This window comes from Myzus persicae, unplaced genomic scaffold (assembly GCF_001856785.1).
Source record: "Myzus persicae strain clone G006 unplaced genomic scaffold, MPER_G0061.0, whole genome shotgun sequence".
NCBI lineage: Eukaryota > Metazoa > Arthropoda > Insecta > Hemiptera > Aphididae > Myzus > Myzus persicae.
In genome coordinates this window covers 27,338-52,480 of record NW_019104021.1, presented here as the reverse complement: position 1 = coordinate 52,480, position 25,143 = coordinate 27,338, and the positions used below count along the sequence as shown (strand labels likewise).

Below are 25,143 nucleotides of genomic sequence, written 5' to 3'. Positions count from 1 at the left end.
ATAGACTAATTATAGCTTGTACTCTGCAGTCATAGTATGTGGTCCTCGGATAGTTCTAGAAAATTAGCAAATCTACAAAAAATCACAGCCGGTGTGAGTGTGCTCCATTAATGAGTATATATGAAACATAAAGTATACTTTAAAGTCTGCAATGTCAAATATTTTAAATTTTAATCCAATAGTAACTCAATAGTCATTGATACGATAGATGATTTTAAGTGTCGATTGAAGACTATTAGTAAGTGTATTTAATGCAAGGTCTGGAACCATAATACCGAATAGCCCGGTTTTGAACCGAAAAAACTTGGGATTGGTTCCTTAAATACATTTTTTAGAAACCGAAACCCATATTTTGACCAAGAGGTTTTTTTGGTTCCTATATCCAATAGGTAGATATTTCATATTTTCATCAATAATATTTTGTAGTAGGTTAATAATAATAACAAATAATTATAAAATCATAGATCTATAAAAGTTTATCAATACGAAAACATAAAAATATTGTTATGTCTACAACAGAATCGTCATAAAACAAATTCTAATTTACATTTAATCAATAATAGACCCGATACTTGCGTAATGCGTTCAATTATTATTCGCAATACCTGTTGTAGATCGTAGATTTTCGGATGCTAATAATACTTCATTATTATTTCTGAAACTAATAAAAATGTGTGCGTTCTTATTGTTTCAGAGTAAGTTGTCAATTTGTCAAATAATTAAGTATTGTTACCTAACGTTTTAACTTAATGCCTGTTGTCATAATATATACAGATCGGCACCGATGCGGTCAGGACATTTGCGGTCGGCATCTTTTTCGTGCCATTTGCGGTCAATTTATTTCTATTTACCTGATTATAATATTTGGATGTCATATATAATATAGGTATATAAATGTATTGTGTACTTAATTTGTGCTAATAGGTATATATTTACCATTTTTTATTATATTTAAACTTTCCTTCACACTTTTCAAGGCCTAAGGACTGACAGTATTTTTTACTGACGTGTTTAAAAGCTTATTATTATTATTATAAATAACTCATATAATAATAATATATTTGTCAATGGTCAATCACATTACATAATAGGGTACTAATTTTTTTTTAAACCTTATTAAAATTATTATAAAAATTTACATAATAATACATTTGTCGATCACATTACATATAAGCATATGATACTGATACTATTGTTCTGTGCTAAATGCTAATACTAACATACCTTACTAATAAACATATGTACATAAGCATAACCTTATTCTATTTTTTTAAGAATTCGACTAAATCATTATCTCATATTCTATTAATGTTTATTGTTTTTTAATTCTTTCGTCCAATTGTATTTACATTCCAAATTATCAGCCTCTTTTTTAAGACAGCCATACAAATTCTTAAACGTTGATCGTTGTATATTTAATATTTTATGAAGTTAACTATTCCAACCCTAGAGGATTACCTTTAGTTGTATAAATTAAATAATTATAATAATAAACTTTTTAAACACATTTTCATAATATAATATGTATTTAGAATATAGTATTATATACAGCACCTTAAATTGTATAGTCAGGTAAATAGAAATAAATGACCGCAAATGGCATGAAAAAAAAGCCGACCGCAAATGTCCCGGAACCTAATATTAAATACCAGATGTGGGTATAATTAATTCTGTACGACTGTACTACTGCATTGAACTATTGAGTCTACTGAACTGTTCTCCTGTTACTGATAATATTGTCAAACATTTATAAGTTATAATATCAAACTTGAACATGGGTCACCCAAGTGTGTCAAAAATTTGGTCAGTAAATTATTGAATAAAATAGTATATTTTTTATAGTTTTAGAATTCATTTATCGTAATGATATATTACCTAAATTCTGAAGTAGGTACACTTAATTACAAATTCCTGTTAAATAGAGCTTCTGAATAGTCAAATTTATAAACAGTAGGTACTTAATTGATAAAAATAAAATAAGGGTTAAACCTACATTTAACCGAAACCAAATATTGGGTTTTTGAGAACCCGAACCGATAAAATCATAAGGTTCTATAGTTGTTGGTTTAATGATATATTTATAATGCTATTAAAGTGCCTACCTAATTTATTTTACGGTATAAAATCAACGTACAGCTCAAACTATTATAGCTAGAGAGTAGAGACTGCGTTTAATTAGTTTTGCCTCGTAGTACCACTTAGAATATGAAAATATTTTCCAAAGTTTTCATTTTATAGAGGTGATCAATCAAAGATTTTGGTTCACAATGGAAGTCGAATTTTTTTTCGTCCCCATTGGTTACAGATTATAACAAAAAAGTAGAAATTAGTATTTTTTTGTTCATAAATCGGTCCCAAATTGTTTTTATCATTGCCCATTGGAACACTGCAACTGATGGGAACACAAGTTCTTTGTGTCTATCACCTGTTGATAATACCCCTCAAGTGTGCGGTTGTATTCGCATACATTGAGTTTATCTGCTGAACCAAATGCACTAAAATTTGTTTTAAATGCGTAGTCCGCGTAGTTCGTGTATTCAGTCACTCAGATGACGTTGAGTATGATTCGGTCTTGTAAACGGATTTATCAATATTTTTCAGAAGACCTTTTGTAAGGTCATTGGGTGATTAAAAAAAAAAAACAAAATGTAAGCAAATACAGGTAACATTAATATATAAATATTATATATACTCATATAACACATACTATGTATGTATGTTATGAAATACGTCTTTTATTATATATATTTTTTAATAAATCTATTTTAGAACACAAAAGTAATATCTTTAACAATGGTAATAAAGTGAGAATAACACTTGCAGGGTGCATTCTGTTTAGATTTTGTATACAAACGATAAGACGCGTACTTATACCTAGGTATATATTATGTCCTATAATATAATATAAATAAATATTTAATATGTATATAAAAAAAAGAAAAAATGATTATTACGCCGTATTTATTATTTTTAAATGCAATGTAATTAACTTAAAATCAAGTTCACTTTATATAAAAACATGGGGGTTTATATACCGTAATAGAAAAATACATAATATTATATTGTACTAGTTACAGAGCTATTTGAACAAAATATATATGCTACTATATACCTATATAGTAGTAGTATAGTACATTCCAAATACTAATATTATCTTCTACGTTGGCACTTGTCATTATGATTCGGACTAGATAGAGTGATATAGATACCAATAAGATACCTATATCATAATATAATATCATACTCAAAAATATTGTATTCTATTACGTCAAACAAATTACATTATTCAGTAATCAAGCACTCGGATGCGGTGGCACGAAAGCAGAACCTACGTACCTACTTACCCATAGTGGGTTAATATTGTATATGGCATACAGTCAGTGGTGTATCCAGGGGGGTTGTACCCCCCCCCCCCAAACAATTTTATAAATAAATCATTTTCAGGAAAAATTTGTCAAAAATTAATTTTCAACCCTCCTTGCTCAAAAAATAAATCTAGATACGCCACCGCATACAGTCACACATTATTATTATACATCGTATATAATCAAATAGGTATAAATGTATATAAATTAAGTAGGCACATATCTTACGCCTAGTATCTAATAATAAAATACGAGCAAATTTGATTTATTCGCAATGGATTAAAAAATCTAAACGTAACTCTCTTGTTTCGACGAAAACAAAAGGAATGAGTCCAGCAGTCTCGGTTCAATCAGTTCTGCGGCGTCGTATTGGTTCATTATTTCTTTGCCACAATTCGCAGCGATTTTCCGCAGCGAAGCCTATAAACAAAACAAATCACAATAGTTATTAAATTATAAGAATATATATATATTATGCACTTGTGGGTAGACATGTATGTAGTTAAAATAGCGCAATTCAACACAAACGTATATAATATACGTATATAGTTAGCAGTCGTCATCAAAAATATAGACATCGTTATTTTGTTCGATTGTGTTATATAAGAGTATTATTCCCGACGATGATTCAATACATTGCATAGTGTATTCCATATTATATTATATTAGACATTTAGGCATTAATGCATTTATGCAGTTCAGCGAAATTTTGCAATTTGTTTTAAACCGCGTGTGTTTTGACAGGGCGTAACGTTATTGCCTATATATTTTGACGATTAATACAGTTTCGAATCTAAACTCAAATCAATGTTACACTCGAATCGAGTAGGTATGTAAATGGTTTAAATGTTGGCTACACACATTGAATAGGTATTAAAATAATACAAAAATAGGAAATGTTATAACGTAATTAAAGTATATAGCACGCTACTAGATATTTTTCCTCTGCAATGAAAATTAAGGAATCATAGATATTTTTTTGATTGTAGTGCAGCACTGCAGTGAAAAAATATCTATTTTGTTAAGAATTGAATTAAATTAAATTTTATTTGTTCTTATTGTTAATTCACGTTTCTATAACAAAGCGTTACAAAAATCAGTTAGAAATTAAAAGTTGTGCTCTGTCCAAAAACATATCTTCTTATGTCAAAAAAAATATTTTTTTAATTTAAATTCTTTCAACATTTCTGATTTTCGAAACTAAAAAGGCGGGGACGTGGATATCACCCTGCTGTATAGTGTATAGTTCCAAGTGGGTCACTGGTCACTGTAATGAATGGTGTTAAATTTGAATTCAAAGATATTTGAATATAAGGTTATTTAATTAATATTTTCGTCCACATTTGAACATAAGACTATGAAAAAAATGATGAGCTAATATATTTTCAGATTTTTTGGTTACGGAATAACCTACTTACGTAAAACCTTGTTTTAAATTTTCAACCCTTAGCTATAAAGGTTGAAAATTAAAAAAAAAGTTAACCATACAATTATTTGTAAATTTTGAATTTAATAAATGTTGTCAAAATTTGAACTTTAAATGCTTATAAAGTTATAAATGCAAGGTGATGACAGAAAAAAAAACACACATCATTGTAAAATTAATACATTTATCGCTCGGCTCAGAATCTAAAATACTACACCCTGATTAGAAATTTAGAATGCTGTATAGTGTTGATCAATTCAATACAACTTCAATTTTATTATATTATCGTGTAAATAGTTACATAATCTAAGAATTAAAATAGTAAACAAATACATCACTAGTTATGCAGTATATTTATTTAACCTTTTTGTTATTTTTAAAGATTGTGCGATATTTTATGAAATTTTAACTATAGATATTAAAAAAAAAGTGCATTAAAGTTTTTTTTGCATTTTATTGCAGCAGTAATTTTGGTATTTGACATTGATGACGATTTGACTGTTTCTTATAAATTTGAAAATTTATAGAACCCTTATGATTATGTACTTGTGTGGTAGTTACACTAGACTTTTTTATGTATATGGAGTAACTATATTACATTCCATGGTAATTGTGATTTGTGTGGTACACTAAAACGGTTTTACGCAGATACCTGCAGATGCCACGGTCCAAAAAAGGAATCTCTAAATTACATAGTGTTGCAGTATACACACACGAAGTTACACTTAAAGTTATATAATTTAAAAATATGAATCTTATATATGTATAGGTACTCACTAAGCACGCCACTAGAACACCGTCACTGTGATTTCGTTCTCGTTCGTCTTTGCACAACCTTATCAAACGGTTAACGCCTTCGAGTTCCACGAATTGTTTCGACACTTCTACGTCACTGCACAGTCTACAATCATAAAATAATATTATAATTAACCGATGAATGACGATCGTTGTAGAATGTTGATATAGCTAGGTAATATGTAAATCGTAAGTTATAGAGCTTAAATATATATTTCAGGGGCGTCACTCACGATACCCCGCAGGTCGCAGGGAGCAATTAATGCTTTATATCGAACCACATATTACCTAAGTATACCTATGAAAGTATAGGAGTTTAGCACATTATGTATTTAGAGTTAGTCAGATAGATGATAAAATGAATATGCATTTGGGTATTCTCTTGGAACTTTCGTAAATTAAATCTGGTTGTATTTACTGTACGTAATTTAAAACCGAGGGTGCTAAACGTGAACCCGGGGGTGCTATATTGTTGTTTTGCTAATAACTCTATGATTTAGAAGTTATAGATGCTACATCATATCTTATTTTCCAAGAGTGTTTATTGCAATAATAATCATTATGTATGTAATTTAAATACAACAAAATAAACATTTTTTAACTTAATAATCATTTTTTAATTAAAAATTAATAAAAAATTTTTAATTAAAAACTTAATAAACATTTTTTTAACTTTGTGACTTTTATTAAAAAGTCGATTATGAAAGTTAGAACGAAAAACGTTGCTTTTGTAGATTTATTGCGTGTAGTGTGGTGGAGCGGCCAAGCACAGTATCAATATTGGGTTTTTAATTTTTTTATAAAATAATAAAATGTTCCCAGAATGCATAATATAGAATAGTTGATGATATCAGTGGTCTAGTCTGATTTGTGTACATATTATATTATTTATAGTCTACATTGTTTAATAATAAAGTCAACCAAAACCAGGAATTTTTGCAGCATTAAAGTCTCATACCATTTTACGTCATTCTGGTGGTAGGTACATGCGCACTGTACAATAATAATAATAATAATAATAATAATAATATAATACCTGGACAAGGCGATGGCTGTCTTGTGCTGTAGACGTTCCGCGGCCAATATCTCGGGAACGCGTTGCAACGGCGAGTGGCGCACTTGCAGGAAACACAGCAGAGCGATCACCGCGTGGTTGGCTGCCATGTGCGGCCTGGCCTCGGGGACCGCAGCCATGTTGGCCAAGAGAGTGGCCGTTTGCTCTTGCAGGAACACCGACGACTTGGTGCCGTTCTTCCGGACAGCTTCAATCAGCGACCCGGCGGTGCCCATGTTCAATATCGTCCATATCGCGTTCGGTTCCATGAACGTGATGTTAGCCAGCGCGGCGGACGACAACAACAGCGTTTCCGACGACCGCGTGGTATCCACCAGGTCTGATGGTTAAGAAGAAAAATAATCGGTCAATATTGTTTATATACACCTACTGCGAAACAGTAATGATCAGCGTAGCCGGTGACTTACTCGTCAACGAGGATATAATAGTGTCCAGGTATTCGCTGAGCCCGTTGACGACGTGATTGTCTTCGATCCAAGGAGCGGTGATCTGAGCCAACACCGATACGGCGTCGGTGAGTTCTTTTTCCGAGCGGTTTTTACTACCCAATATGTCGGATAATATCTCCACGCCTCCGGCCTAAAAATTAAAACAGAAGTATATAATTATATGCATACATATCATATTTATTACGTAATATTTTATCACATTATACGCGTAGGTATAGGTATTCAAAATACAAATATATTTAATTATATCATCACAGCGCCTACAGGTTACGTTGGGTCTTGGGCAAATATGTAAGTAATCAGTATTTCATTTGACGTCGGTTTTGATTACACACAAAGTGATACAATAATTATTGTTTTATTTGGGTACCTACCTTTTCGAATTGTCTGATGCTGTCCGACGAGCAACACACCATGGCCAGTGTGCGCAATGCAGCTGATCTGACTGTACTAGACGCGGCTTCTATGCAAACAGTCAACAACGATCGGACACCATTGCACTTCGTCACCAAGCTACCGAGATGAACACTTTCCAATCCGAGGCTGTTGATACTGGACATGGTCTTAACAAGCTCAATATCAGTACTTGGTTCTTCCAATATGTCCACCAAAGACTAAAAGTTTAATCAAATAGTGTTAATTATTGTTCGATGAAAATAATCCAAACTCCAAAGCTTTAAATTATCACGATCTATGTATACCTGTATTTTTTTCATTAACAGAGCGTCGATTAATTCACTGAATATTTGTCCTAGTGCGGAAACGTCGTTTAGAATAATCTTTCTGTTTCCTAGACGTCGGTTAGCGTGGATTCTTAGTTTCTCGGAAACATCTACCAAGTCCATGCACAACTCTTGGCCGTGCTCAGGAAGTTCACTCTCGTGATCACAAACGAAGTCCAACAACAGACCAGTTAATGTATGGACAGATGATCCAAAATTATCAACTGGACATTTGTTCAGATCACTAAAAAAAATATAAATAAATTATCGTACGAAGAATAGGGATCTATAAACAAACTAAATAATAGAACACATACTTGTAAACTTTTATAAATTCATCAGATATACATTTTGTACGTTGATAAAGGTCCCGCACAACTTCAGAATCGGTGCAAACAACTGTAGACAAACGACACACATCTTCTGAAGTTGCTATTGATTTCGATTGTAAAGTGGTCATACATTCAGGTTCGCATCTAAACCTCAGTTCATTTAGCCACTGGCCAACGGGCACTTCTTTTTCACGTTCGATTCTGGAGAACAATAATATGATAAACGTATAGAATATTTTAAACATTGGTATTTTTAAATGTAATTATTAAACATTAATAGAAATTAAAATTTGAAAGATTAATTTAAAAGTTTCATCAATATGGATAAAAAAAAATAATAATAACTAGATACGTATATATAAAAACGTTATTAATGAAATAAAAAAAAAATATTGAAAAATTTGATTTGGTAATATTAAACATTAGGTAATCGATCACTGATAAGTTATTCAGATTTCAGAGGATAAAACAATAGTACCTAGCTAAATATATATTTGCTCGAGCGTATATAATTTAATAATAACGTCATATACCATATACCTAATGTCCCTATACACAATATCTATATATAATATTTATATAGGTACTGTACTACGCAGTACAATGCACATTCTACTATTTTAGACTATATCTAACTTTAGAGATTAGACACTAGATAGTATATCTATTATGTAATTGTATTATGATTTTGGTATTAAAAACTAACCGGCAAAAGCTATCTTTTAGATGTTTTGGTTTTCTTAGTTGTAGATCTTTTCTATTATGTAACCTGGGAGTACAACATCTGTTCTTGGTCGATTTCGGTGTAGACGTATGCTCAGGTGAGCCCGGTCTGTCGGATTCACATAGACTCACTGTGTCCGCATCGTTAAGACGGTCGACAAACGGTGTAGGTGGGTCGATAATCAAATCGTTATTTTTGTTACAGTCCTGTTTAATGTTTTCTACAACAGTAACGTTTTCTGACTGATCGAAATGGCCGTCAAAACTTTTCACCGAACTCGGAGTCGACAGTACTGCGCCGGTTTTTGGTAATTCATCAACGATAAAACACGTTCGGTTGGGCGTGCGCGGTTCTTCCCCGTACCTTTTTGTCGCCGGTCTGAACGGTGACGTTTCCTCAGCGGTGACGTACTCGATTGAACGGAACTTTCTGGACAATTCGCATGCAGGTAGAAAACAATTGCAATGATTGGGCGATTGTGGATGGGGTTCGCAAGGCGACGACACCCTAGGAACTGGTGCTTCGGGTAACACTCCGTCTGGCAATTTGTCGGTAAACGCATTCGTATTGTCCTGTTGCTTGTCTTCTTTCGGCAGAGCTTTCGACAATCCTAAGGGGCTACTCTCGGAGTCCGAAAAACCGGAGTCCTGTGACTTGTGACTACCGTTGCTCGGGCTACCGGACAATACGCGTCTGCTCTCGGGCGACGAAGATGGTTGTCGGCGCCACGAGTGATGAATATCTTCATCGTCGTCGTCCAAGTTGGGGAACCACACCTTGCTACGAGTCCGTTGGAAGTCAGTCATATTATTTTTGCTCATTGGACCTGAAACAAAATATTGACCTTATTATATTAGAGTAGAGAAAACATTTCATCACAAGTGATGATCGTATCCTATAGTAATGAACCGAGTGCAAGTAACTACTGCAGCATACACAATTGTGTGCATGTTTCAACTAAAAGTTCAAGTACATTAATTGTTGTTCGATTAAAAACCATCTGCAGTTTAAGTTTTTATATTTTTATCAATGTTAACATTTTAAATAGTCATTATTTTAGTTATTTAGTCATAAAACACACAGTAGATGTATGGGCGAGGGGGGTATTCGAAAGTCAATGATACATATTATATTTTGATATAAATTTAATTTTGTAGGATACTTTGTAATTTTAATAATGGAAGTATAATGAAGACATAATAAATTACCTATTATCATTTTCAAATATAAATTTTAGATACTTCAATTTGAGTTTTAATCAATACTAGGTAGGTAGGTACCTAAAAAATATTAAAATAAAATTCTTAAAATTGTACACTTTAAAAAAAACGTTTAAGAGTATTGTCTAGTTAAAATTGATTTTGTTTGGCGATTCGTTGAAAACTGTAATTGTATTTCTGACGACAAGAAAATTTGTTATAAGTGTATATCTATTTAAAAGGTTTCTTTGACCTACGATGTGTAAAATATAGCTAATATATATATATTATCAGTTACCATTATACCAATTATTGTTAGTAGCTAGAATAGTATAGGAAGTAGGCACATCTAATAAATATTTGTATGCTATTTTAACATTATATTAAAATATATCAAAGTTTATTAATTATATCACCTTTAAATTATTTAACATAAAACGTTAGTAATATTCATACACTTTATACACCCAAGACTAAAATCATATTATGAATATTCGTATTTGTGACCTATACCTTAGTTACCTGCAGCTATTTATAAAACGGTATTATATAGTACGAAGAGTGACTACCACTACTTACAGAGTGAGTGTGTAGAATTCGTAGATACCGGTAGCTATCAAAGTTCGTTTTTTATGCTCTCCAGATATAGTAATAATAACTGAACGGGTGTTGAGTAGGTATTAAGTTCTTTTTATTGTTCTCGAGACATTTTGTGCGGGCGTGACTGATAGCGTTATAGAACGTCGGACAATATACCATGTAGATTAGTCCTATATAGCCGTGACCGAATAACAATCGTCTCCTTACCCACAACGAGGGTGACATGAAGATCGAGTTCACTTGGATATTGCTTTCCGAAACAGGTCACGGTTAAAAATATATACCCAGGTATACAGGTATAGTCTTCGGAGTGCGTGGTTAGGTACTACTTTATAGGAATGCACGTACCGGTTGGTTATGGACATATTTTAAGGTTGGTCCAATTCTTTTATTGGGGTATATTATTCTTTTTGAAGACACATTTACAATACGAAAAAAGAATACAAGATTATTATAAAATATATAAAACAAATCCTAGTATAAAACCAATTACCGGTTTGTATTCTTATCGAAGGGTGTATCGTGTGTGCTATACACTGTAACTGGATCATGAGTATATTTATATATACCTATATATATTGTAAGCACATAATATAAGAAAAAAACAACGCCTATACAAAATTGATTTGAACCGATACATTACACCCAGTCGGGCTAATAACTAATATAGTAATATAAGAATCAAATATGTAAAAAAACGAACATTATAAACAATGCCAGACGCTTCAAACAAAAGGCCATTATGATGTATGGAGCCAATGACCATAATATTCTGTTACAAATATTATAAGTCGCTGGACGCTGATAACCGTCGACCTTCCGAGTGGTCGCGACCCCCGTTGAGAAATGAGAAGTACATTACGTTATCGGTATCGAATCTACGGTTTAAAGGAATAAATAACAAAAACGCAGTTACATTGTGGTTTTTAACCATAGTATGACGCTTTATGAGAGACATTCAATTCGATCAAAAATCTATTAGTAGGTAATTATTATAAATTATAATAGTTTTATTTTGAACAAACCTTTAGGTATAGCCGTATTATACTTATAGGTACTTACCTATTTACCTGGCAGGTTTTGGTTGCCTACTAATGTTTTTATAGTACGTATACCTCGCATACTCGAATCCATAGTTTACAGTAATATATTATAAACGCACATATATAGTATAGGGATCTAGAGGATTAATTCTATAATCGTGTAGTTTAATCAATTGAATAAATAAAATAATTTTATAATCAGTTAAGTATTTAAGTAAAACCACATAATATAACCATGAATTTGATGAACAATGAAGTTTTTTTCAGCAAACATTTTTTCGAGGAGAAGGTTCATAGATACAAATCGGATGTAGGTACGACAGATGGACAGAATAATACTCAAGTATATTAAAGGACTTCACAAAATTAAATACCATATTTCCACATATTATTTTCTATGTAGCTTTAAGTATTAGAACTTGTGCACTAACCGTCTGACCTTCTAAAATAAATAATTATTATTTAAATATATCATGCAATTATTTATTTTACCATAATATGCTCAAGTTCATTGAACGTTTTTATACATAATAAAACAATTTTTTCCGCTGTTTATAGTTTTTTGTGTTTTTGAGTACTTACCCATAACAATGTAATATGTACAACGTATGCTATGTAATTTATACAAAATAAATAAATTGCAGTTCAAGCAGTTTGAATATGCAATATTCTATTCCTAAGAAATACCTCCGTAATTTTCAATTGTGTATATTATATTTGTACGCAAAATATAAAATAATATAAAGTCGTATAAAATATTGTACCTACTAAAAATTTAACTTATATTATGTACTAATGTGTTAAACATTTTTAGGAGATTATGAAATTCAACGTGATTGAAAAATTAATAAATTTGAATTGTTGTGTTTAATATTATCCATAATTTAAAATATAGCAATAGCTTTTTGGCCAAACACACACTATTTAATAAAATGATTATTAAAAGATAAATAAACGATTTGAAATAGAATATATTTTGTGAAACAATTTAATGAAAATCAATATAATTTTCTTTGTGTTGTGATAGATTCTATATTTCTATGTATATTTTTTCAAGAACACTAATATAATACACCTACCTACAGTCTATACAACTAGACATATAAATTATAAATACAACACTCATCGTTATTACACACCTATATAAAAAAATATGTTATTTATACCACAGTGTCTTTTCGATTTATATTATAAAATTAAGTTAAATTAAACAATACATAGTGCATGGCGCATGGCGATAGATCATTCATTTCAACGTAATATGTTAGGTGTAATATCGATACAGACCGCGCCTTTGTATGTATAAATTAGAGATGTGAGATGATGTACACGGCCGACAGCCCCCAGATAAATGCCGTGTATCTACTCGTGTTCCACTAGGCCAGGATATTTTCCAATTATTTTGAAGCTCTGATATACAATTTAAGGTGCAAAACAAAAGAATCCAATTTATGTGATGTTGTATTACGGTCTAAACAGATTTTAATATTGTCCAAATTCCCCGAGGCTTTATTTTATATGAAGCCCTAATTTTGTTTTCTATTGTACGATTAATATAATACATACCTACCTATACTGAACGTTACAGGTATTGTATACACGTCTACAGGGAACACGTGACAATATGGCGATGGAAAGTATGTAAAAAAAAAGAATACAATATAATATTCAAGATCGTTTCTGGGTGTCGTTATACCTAAGTATATTCAACACCTTTGATCAGTTTTCTAGATGTATATAATATATTATAAACTTCATAGATTTTTCATGGCTCTATACATATAGTGTATAAGAATTTCTAATAAAAACAGTTATGTACATATCTCATACATGTGTGTGTGTGTGTGTGTGTGTGTGTGTGTGTGTGTGTGGGTATCGGGTATAGTGGTGATTTTCAGTAAAAATGTTTCCTCAAATTCAGTGCATCTTAAATTTGAATTATTCTACAAAGTTAAGGGTTCATGCTTTTACTTTGCGATATTTACATTAGACACATACACAAGCAGATGTTTCAATTACGAAACTCAAATAACAAGTTTATACCTATAGTTCTTCAAATTGTATATGCATATTTATGTATTATGTATGCAGCATGTTATATTGTTATAAATAACCGATTAGTCATCTACATGCTACACTGCTACTGGAGTGTTCAAAAGTGTAGAAAAAATAGTATCTGGTACTTATAGGAATCATTAGATCACATTCCACAGTACACATGTCTATAGTCCAGAACACGAGGCAGTTATTACTGGCATATTGGCACATGCCAAATATTTTAAAATTATAACATACTATATATATAAAGTAAGTATACAAGAATCGAAAAAATGTATTATTTATAGTTTGACAAAAAATCAATTTTAAAATAGAAAAAACACATAGTACGATTAGTTACATTATAATATTATATTATTTTAATAAGCAATTTATACAATATTGTTTATTTTAATCTTTAATTATATTCTTAGGATCAATTATAAATATTCGTGATGCAGACGTTAAGTTGATATAATTCGATTAAGTTGCAATTATTAGCATTATATACCTATGATGGTTATTCATTTCAAAAGCCTATAACGTTTAGGTTTTTCACTTTTTCTCATACGCACTGCCATTAATATACAAAATAGCCAATAGGTATGCAATACTAATTGAAAACCCTATACTGGCTTTACTATTAAAAATGTCGAATAAATATCACCATCATTAGCAAGTGAAAAATGCGTGTTTAATACTGTTGATTAATTAGTATCTACATTATCGGTTGAGAATGCCAAAGAAGTTTAGTACCCATATTAATGTTCTGTGTTAATAGTGCATTAGTGTTAGTATGCGTGTATGAGTGACAGCACGGGAGACTGGGAGAGGAAAGGAGGCAATAGCGTATAGACGCACGATTGCAAAATAAAAAATTGCCTCGCCAAATCGATCACCGCGTTTATATCGTATCATATTTTAATAGATGGATCGTTATCATTATATATTTATACATACGTAATTTTTTTTTATGCATTTTATGATTAGGAAAGAATGTTCACCTTTATTGCAAAGTGCGGATTGTTTTAATCGCGAGCATTCTGCTACGTATACAACAAGCCCCCGCGGGGTCTCTTATGCCGGTGTGTTATCTCACAACATGTTTGGTCACTTTCTCGGTCGTTCAGAAATGTACCCATTGAAATAAGTACGTATTTAGTAGGTAGTATATCTCAATGACGTCTAAAGATTTATGCGTGTTTACACTACCGGTATTTATAATTTCGCATTCATCTCCATTCAGAAGGTCGCTTAACAATAACAGCTTAAAAACATTGCATTAAAAAAAAATGTAAATGTAAATATTAATTATTTTATAATTAATTCACGTATAAACGTTATATACCTATATAATATTAAAAATATTAATATCTAAATACACTACAAGGCATTATTTTTACTAAATTAATTTTTGAATACAATTTTATTGGAAAATCTACTAATTATTCTACGTAATTACATCATTACTTTGTGTCCAACTCGCATATCGCATATAATTTATTATTTTAAATGTTATTTTTGATCGGGCGTGAGAAAATATTATTGACCGAATAGTCAACCATTCAACACTATGTACTGTAATACTATATAATACTTTCTAAGCTTTAGGGTAAACATAATATTAACTATATATCTACCTATATGGTAATATGATATAATAACCAACTACATAATATCATATAGTGTGTGAATCTACTACTATATTGTTAGTATTTTTATAATAATGTATTTGATTCAAATAAAATAATATACATTTTAAGTTTACAAACCTATATGTAAACCTATACAGAAATAATAAATATAGGTGCATTATGCACACCCATATTTTTTCTCCGTTATATTTAATTTAATTTTCGTATAACAATTATTATAGTTAGGTATATTATTGTTCGATTTTTGCAATCCATTGAACATTTTTTTCACAGTTTAATAGGTTAGGTATACATTGTTTAAATACTAAGTGCAGTAATGTTTATATACTCTGTATACCCATTATTACCTATTTAAGGAATGCTCTTGATGGTATTTTTATTTCAATAAGATTTTATGAATAAAAAAATTGTTTAAGTAGGTATACAGTAATGTGATCTGAAGTGTTTTTTGTATCACAGTCCACAGCAAATTTGTTACATTAATGGTTGTGTACTGTTGATACAGAATTTCTAAAGAATTTCATTTCACATACTAAAATATAGGTGGGTATACCTACGGCAGGTGTCGTGCAAAATCGTGTAGTGCATTTATGAAAAAATAAGAATGTATAGGCTTTACTGAATACCTTTAGTGTTAGAACCCGTTACATTATGTCCATTGTTATACAATGTTATTTTCCAGTTAGCTGATAATGATTTTTATCATATTATTATATAGGTAGGTACTTACTGAAAAATATAATGTCTGTGAAAACTATGGAAAAGATATTCGATTTGAAGTTCCCAATATTTTAATATTTTATACATTTTGGTTTCATTCGATGAACACATTTATTGACAGTTAGCAATACTAGGTGGAATTAGGTGTACCTACAACCTACTGTAAAAAAAATATTCGTAACATTCACAGTCACAACAAGCAGTATATACTCACATTTGGTCAATCTAAATATTTTTATTAGTTAGTCACATGCAGTGACGAAACCATGTCAAAATAGTACACAATATGAGACCATATGATTTTAATATACCGACAATAATTATCAATACAATTAATAAAAATTATTTTCATGTATTTGTGTTTATAAAATAATATTTTTTACATATTAATCGGTACAACAACATAGTTTTATAGTTTTGGATAAATGAAAATTAGTTTTAAAATCATTCCAAGTTTATTATCACGACATTTATTGCATAATTTAGGTTAAGTTAGGTTTTATTTTTAATTTATCACATTTATCAAGACATCATCAAGATGATAGATGCGTATGTTTATTTAAACATATTATTATCGAATGCTTATTCTACCATTAATTTTTCATTCATTATATCTGATATCGATTATACTTTTATAATAATAGTAGCTATAATTATATTTAGTTATACATAATATAATACATAACATATATATATATATATATATTAGACATTTCTAATTATTTATTTAAAAAAAAACATCCTTAATTTATGTAAATGAAATTCTAATATTAATTTAAATTTGATTGAACATTTATATAATAATCATTTTGTATTGTTTGGCGTATTGATAATATTAAATGGGTATTGGGTACCTAGTATATTATATGTGTGGATATATATAATTATATTAAGTATACTTAGTAGGTATTAGTTATTATACAGTATTATAATACGTGTATACTGTATAGTGTATACTATACATTTTTTTATGCAGTAGGAAATTATTTCTCATTGATTTATAATTATGGATAAACACTGAGTATTCCACAAAGAATAGTTAATTTAAAATGGCGGGTTAATGAAACCGACATTACCTCACGTTCCCACCGCTTAAAATGAACAAATCCTTGTTGGAGTTTGTACCTATTTTTGCAGTTTATTTATGTTGATTTCGATTATAGAGTGTATTGAATATTGTCTGTATTCTGTATATTATATAGTATGTACTATTAAAATATTGACGAAAAAAAAAGACAATATGCCTAATACTACAATATATTATAATATACCTATAAGTACTCTCCCAATATGTGATATCATTGTTTTTTTGATTATACAAATCCATATTTATATAATAATATATTATACATGATTTATTAAAAAAAAACCATAAGAGGTGGGGGGTATTTAGAATTTTAAAATAGTATTGTATTTGTATAGATATTTTGTACAGGTATTATGTATGTACATTACACACTCACTAGTTTTTTTTTCATCTATCACGAAATTATTCATACAGACTACTTAAGAGTGCTAAATCAACAGTAGATGCAGCATGTCTCGTGTACATGTATTCGCGCGGCCCACCGTGACAAGACATATTATCGGGCATGATGTAAACTGTAAACACACTGTAGTAAGTCCATCGGAGGTCTTTGGCCCTCACGTGTGGAAAGACCGGCTAGTTTTATTATTATTATTTATAGTTGAAGCCATTCTCTTCCTTTTTTTTAATACATTATATTATTATTTTTTTTACTTCATAGGTACAGGAATACAGGACCATACAGGCGCTTTTTCCTGTGTATCATCATAAGACGTGATGTACGGCGATCGCCTCCGTCAGATTATAATGAAACTGTATTCACTAGCAGTTACTACCGTAGGTATATCATATATATTATACTCATACACTTTAAATACAAGTCTTATATTTTTAACTAAGAATTTCTTAATATGTATAATGTACATGTACCTATTATAAACATGGTTGTATTACTTGGTATTTTTTTTTTTTATAATAAAAAAACTCATGTTATTACGATGGAAAAAAAAATTATTTTGTCCCTTAATAATTATAGTACGTATAGGTACCGTTGATCTATCGTACGACATTACGTTTATTTTAAGATGTCCATTTTACGTGTTTTCACACGTTTGGCAGTAAATGACACAATAATTTAAATAAATTAAGTCAACATAGTTCGTAACAGTTAAACATATAATAATTTATAACAACTATTGGAACTTTTAAAATCAAAATACAATAAAATCTGAAGATAGAATAATATTACTCCTACTTGAGACATGGTAACTAAATAATTGGAATGACAGTGCTCCCAGAGGTTAGTATGAATGTTGCGATGAGAAACCACACGTAAGTTCGGCAATTTAGAATAATGAATCAAAATATGTGATGAGCTTGCCCATCGCATATATATTATGCAGCCTGCAGAAAGTGGCCTGATCATGGTTTTAAGATACTAATTGATCTAATATGATATATGTATTTCAGTAGACAGAATATTATTTAGGTATCATATACAATATACATACATATCTCTCCTGTGTTTACACGCAGTACGCACAGATATCTATTTAAGTAATAACTTTTAAACTATATACAATTTTACTATAACAACATATACATATATAACTACTCGTGCATAACTAAATATCTATATATACATGTAGAATTACTAAAAAATAATACATAGGTATCCATTAAAAAGTATTAAGTCAAAATATAAACATTGCATATGAGCTTATATAAAGTTTGTTTGAAATATTATACAGTTCTAATATGGCTATTTAAAATTTAAAATAAGATAAATAAGTTATTAGAAATAATTTGAGTCTCAGAAAAAGTCAGAAAAGTCTTATATTAATTGAAAACCTTTATATAGTATTAAGGTTACATACATTTTAGTTAAAGTAAGTATGTGTTGGCAGGGGTACAACCATGAAGTAATAATAAGTATAACCATACAGGTAGTTCCGGACATTGGTGGTAGAAGACAGGAACATCCATCGCACATGATGTATGCATTAGATAAACATCGTGAACACTATTACTACCGTCCCTAGAACGGGCAAAAACGTCGCAACTATTATTTTCTCCTTTGCCGGGTGACTGTTTGGCGATATGTTATTTTTTTGCGTATTTGTATCGAATACTATACGCGATCAAACCGGTTTGAAATGCATACCGCAAAAATAATAATACAAATAAAAACGTACAGAGAGTACTTCATTCTACATGTATATTGTATATGTACATAATATTTTATATTCCGTTTATGTTCCTATATATTTTTCAGTTAATACTCGATAGCTTATAGTCTGCATTAAATCATGCTTTATTTTTTCACTGCCATTGTTTTTCGATGATAAAAACCAAGGTATATCATTTGTATTTGCTTTAAAATGTCCATATTTGCATATTTATATATAATACTTTAAATTTTTAAACTCTTGTTTGAACCTTCTAATAGTCTTTCAACCCATATGCTTGGTAATAAATATTAACATTTAGGTATACCATTATATTGTAAAGCTTAATATCTCTTCTGAAAAACTTAAGTGCTTGTTTTTATCAATTAGTGGTCTTAGTTGTGTTAGTCGATCACAGAGATCACAGGCTTACCGTTTTATATATTATGTTAAATAAATAAAATAAAAATAGATGCGTTCCATTCAAATTCAAAACTTTTTTACTATTTAAAATTATACAATAAGTATATTATATATTTTTCAACATATATTCAGATCATTAATGTTTTCTACGTTTAATTTAAATTTCAACAGTACTAATAAAATGACACTGCTGACCGACACGATGAACTAAAATGATGAATATAATAATACAATGAAGTTTCAAATGATTATAATAATTAAAAATGGTTTTTGTAAGATGATAAATAATATTTGGTTGGAAAAAATTCAAATGTGTAGGTAGTACATGCTATAAATGATATGATGCTAATCATCAAGTATCAATCGCCATTGGCATTCAACCGTATTCAATAATATCAAATTGACACAGATTGGCCACCCTTGGTATATTAGAAACGTATAGCCTACTAGGCTAGGTTATTACGGTTAAGTATCTAAATAAATCTACAACACAATCAATTAGTCATGTACGATTACTGATTACTTAAGTACCAATTAATTAAAATTAGTTGAAAACAGATCGAAACAAAATATAAATAGAATAAAATAAATAATTGTTGTTCTAGATAATAGCTTTAAAATTAAATGCATCATTATTTATTTATCATATTTATTATTGATAATTTATTTTTAACAGTTAATAAATGTACTTAGAACTATTAAAATAAAAATCTAGATTTGGTGTCACTATGCTAGTCGCTTCTGTACATGGGTTGTAACTTGTAGCTGAATAATTTAATATTTTAATAAACTATGCATTTATCTAATCCATATAGTAATGTATAGTATTAAGTTTTTAGCAGATTATAAAAAGGTCACATTTTAGTAATTTATATACTAATGAGTAATGGATAATGGCACCCCGTATGAATGGCGATATCTGTCAGTTAAATAGCATCATGTATTATGGAAAAGATGTTACTGTACTATGTTTTGTTATTTCTAAACGCATCAGACCTGGAAACATGCAATAGATACTCAGTTGTGTACAAGTATATATTTTATCGTCGTGCCCGAATGGTATATACGCGTTTCGCGTTTATATAAAAGACTTCGATTGCGGCAGTCGTCCGGGATCAAGTCAATTAATTAAACATTCGTTGTGTAGAGTATTATAATGTATATAAAATACAACTTATGAGCACTCGAGATACAGCCAACTATAGTACATATATATATTTACCTATATATAAACATTTATTTTCCTTCCTCTTTCTTTAAGCCTACGGTAGATTGTAATTCAAATCATACAATTTTAAATTTTGTCACAAATACGCATGTGCTGATGATTTATTGCTTATAAGTTAGAAGATACAAAAATAGCGTAGGATGGAACTAAAAAGAAAAATATATGTAACATAAAATATGTATTTAATATATTATGCAATAGGTATTCCAAGGGAAACGTTTAACTAATTAAATGTTAGTCAAAGATGACGAAGATAATTTCATCGAACAAAAAATGAAAGTCATCAACATGAATTATACAAGAATATAATAATATGACGATTTCAGAACTAGTCTCAAAAAATATTATACTAGTTTATTATCAAGATATATAATATACTTGAGATCCAATAAAAGTTAAATTTTGGAGAACAAGTTTTATCAACATTTAAGGAAGAAAATAAGGAATACATACATTTAAGAAATAAATAAATACGAAAGTTATTTCATTAAATATAAACCACATTTAGCATATAAAGGTACTATACTTCTACAGTTCTACCCAAGTATACAATATACATATATAATTATAAAATATTATAAATACATGCAGGGCGATTTTTAAGGCGTCCGGTGTAAATGTAATTTTGTCCGCAAAAAATACTCCTTTTTATACGGGAATAATGATCCTGTTCTGTAGAATCAACCAAATTTTATAATTTTTAATTAATAAAGGGTAATAATTTACAGGCTGGATTGAACTCCGTTTTTCATTTTATTTTAAATAATATCGGGGTTTAATGCAGGCTGTGGGAAGTCTTCCTCTTTCAGATAAAAATAGTTATCAAAATACGACAATTCTTCAGAGAATTATTTCTATGAAGTCATTTTTTTCGATATAATACACCGGATCAACCCCCTCCATCTAAATATGACTCTGGCAGTAGATTAGTTGAAAAGTATTATATGAAGGTGGCAACTAAAATATAATTTAAAAATTTAAAAATTTAAAAAAGTGAAATAAAATCTTTGATATGTAATATGCAGCTGTTTTAAAATGGTTTACAAGTTAAAATTATCTGAAAAAATTATTTCCATAGCAAATTAAAAAAGTATTTATCTTTAAAATAATCACCTTATCGTTGTACATGTTAATAGAATATATAATAATTATATATTTAATATTTAGACAAATTATAAAATATTGTGGTATTGCATGTATGTGCTAAAAAATCAAACGCCAATAAAGTAAAAAGTATTAATAACTTGGTTGTTCCATACAATATACGTATTATATTTTATGAGATGTCCAAGGAGATCATGTTACGATACCACTGTATTTTCAAGGCTTTGCATAGGTATTTAGTGCACCCAAATAACTTAATATTTGCTCATTTTTGGCATGTTATCTCGTTACATTATTATAATACTATGTGACTTATTAGATTAAATTTTTAAAATTTATAATTTGAAAATGTAGGCTTATTTGTTAATAATAATTGATAAATTATAATACATATACATACCACATTTATGTATATAATTTAAAAATAAAAAACAACTTATTTATATATTATTGCTAGTATATTATTAGTTTTCAAAATAACTTATTATACAGCTCAAAAGGTTTTAACAAACAATATAAATACGTTATCAGACCAAATGATTTATCCCATAACGTTTGTATTGAATTTCTTAACAGATTATGAGATTTGAAGCTTGTACATTTTTATAATATAATATAATTTGGTGTTAATTCTTTCCACGAACAGTACTAAATTAATCATAACTGGTATGTTGAAATACATTTGGATAAAGTCCAATAATATTATGGAAATCTGTTGATTCGATTAATATTCTAACATCGTACTATTAATTTGGTTAAATTTTAAATTGTAAACGATTAAATTAAGGGCCTGTAATAGTTTTGAAGGAGCAACAGGTCATTTTTATTTTAAAATGTATTAATTTATGTGTTCACAGATAATAGCCTAAATATATAATACGTTATCTACTATTGAAATCGAGTTAGGTAGGTTAAATACAGGTGTTCGTATAGATATCTGTTTTTAGCTATAGTAACACAGAAATTATTTTTAATTGATTGAGAAATCGGATGTAATAAATATTGTTTAGGATAAGATCATCAAAATTCCGTTACTTTGTACGTAAAATAAATTGTATGATAATGGTAGCTATAGGTATACGTACAAATTATAATATATACCATTATCAGATGTAGATCTCGGACGAAATTCATTTTCAATATAGTCCAATATAACCGCGTTGTCATCAAAATGGTTAATTTTACACAGCATAACACGGATTACGGCTTTCGTAATCCCCGCAAGTATTTCAAGATCGGTTGTGCTGTATGTAACTACGGTGCATTTCTCAAAGGGCAACACACCCGCGCGTCTCACTCTCATTATGAATTCTGCTCTTGCCCGTTTCTGGCCAACAATGGTTCATTCCCCAGGACATGTACGACCACGGAGACCTTCCTGTTTACTATGTGTAATAAATATTTTACTATCGTTCGCATCCCAATTGACGTGCTCGGTAAATAACGAAATCACAATTGGTACGTGGAAGGAAAAAACTCAGGTTTATATTATATACGTGTATATGCATTTAGTTTATGTATTAATATAGGTAGTCACTACAATGGTAGACCAGTGTTGAATGGACAATATGGATAACAAATATAGCACACATATAGTAGCTATGTCATGACAAAAAATGTTTTATATTTATCGATAAAATATTCATCACGGTGTATTTAATATGCAGTAAACTTCAAATTTACTTAAATTAAATTAAAATATCTAAAAAAAATGTTTTTTTTTTCAAGAGTATTGAGTATTTAAGATTTAAACCTTAAATTTCTAAACAAATACATAATTTAGTTAAAATTAATTGCTTTAATATTAAAATGCATTTTAGTACCTACCTACATACGTCAATATTTTTTAAAGGTCTGCGGCAGTTGTATAGTTTTATTCGTTATTTAAAAAAAATCAATACAAATATAACTTTATAATTGAATATTATACAATTCTTTGTCCCGCGAACGTTTTGCGTGGCAGTGCAATATTTTTTTTACATAAATCTATCAAGTTGTACTGGTTGTAGAGTATACATGTAACAAGTTTCGTTTGTTATTTAGCTTATTACCTATTAGTCAGCTTGTATGAGCAGTTGCCATTTATTAACAATATTATAAAATATAACTATTGTTATTTTATGTTCTTATATTCATACGACCTAAATTGAATTAATGTCAATCTCTACAAAAAATATAACAAACATAGCATGATAAAAAACCTATGATTAGGTACAAAAAAATGTATAAAAAATAATGAACAATCGAAATTAGTTATCCATTAAAATCAGCTATATTTGTTCGATCATACATAATAAAACCTATCATTCCTTAGGTGCCTATAATTTATTATTGTCCAATTATTTTATTAGACTAAACGTTTCAATTTGTCACCTAGGGTGTACAATAGAAATAACATTTAAGAATTTATTTGTAAATCGTATTTAAGTTGTATATTTTAATAATATTTTTTAATTCAATGGCCTTACAATTGATAAAAATTCGTTATTTTTTTAATTTATGAATATGGATTAAATTTCAATTCACTTGTAAGTCACAAACAGTAATGTACTCAAAATATATATATAGGTACTGATTTTAGCATGATAATAATCATATATTGAAGGTACTTACCGAGTACATGATAAAGACATCCAACATTGGATCTTCAAATCAATCTGCAACAAAATTATATGGTATAATATGGTAGTCTATTATAATACATCAAACAAATTCAGTAAATGTAAACTAACAGTTATAAAAATGAAAAAAAATCTAGGGAAAAACTTGCAATATGTAGATCAACGGGTTACAGATACATATATTTATTTAGTTGTGGTTTGTAGTCTTGTAGTAATAGTCAGGTTTTAGTCCTGAGTTTACTGGCCCACATGTAATTAAATATTAAATATATTTAATTGCAGTAGGTAATGCATCAACAGACATATTTTACAGTAAACAATTGACACCGCTAATTTATATTTATAAGAACAGTGGCATATATTATTATAGCCTTTATGTATACCGTATCCCTACATATAATATATTATACATATTATACATGTATAGGAA

General features: G+C 29.4%; 1 protein-coding gene across 2 annotated transcripts in view; it reads right to left on the bottom strand.

The window, feature by feature from the left end:
• Positions 1–2,713: 2,713 nt before the first annotated feature.
• The window catches only part of LOC111037673 (protein inscuteable homolog), a 35,236-nt gene continuing 12,806 nt past the window's right edge, over positions 2,714–25,143 (bottom strand). For both annotated transcript variants that reach the window (XM_022320364.1, XM_022320365.1), the window contains exons 2-10: positions 24,706–24,749; positions 8,871–9,714; positions 8,150–8,365; positions 7,812–8,076; positions 7,485–7,724; positions 7,069–7,240; positions 6,623–6,980; positions 5,569–5,692; positions 2,714–3,785 (exon numbers count right to left, since the gene is read on the bottom strand). In XM_022320364.1, coding sequence (XP_022176056.1) covers positions 3,654–3,785; positions 5,569–5,692; positions 6,623–6,980; positions 7,069–7,240; positions 7,485–7,724; positions 7,812–8,076; positions 8,150–8,365; positions 8,871–9,709 — 2,346 coding nt within the window. In that variant the 5' untranslated portion in view covers positions 9,710–9,714; positions 24,706–24,749 and the 3' untranslated portion in view covers positions 2,714–3,653. The remainder of the gene's footprint in view (positions 3,786–5,568; positions 5,693–6,622; positions 6,981–7,068; positions 7,241–7,484; positions 7,725–7,811; positions 8,077–8,149; positions 8,366–8,870; positions 9,715–24,705; positions 24,750–25,143) is intronic.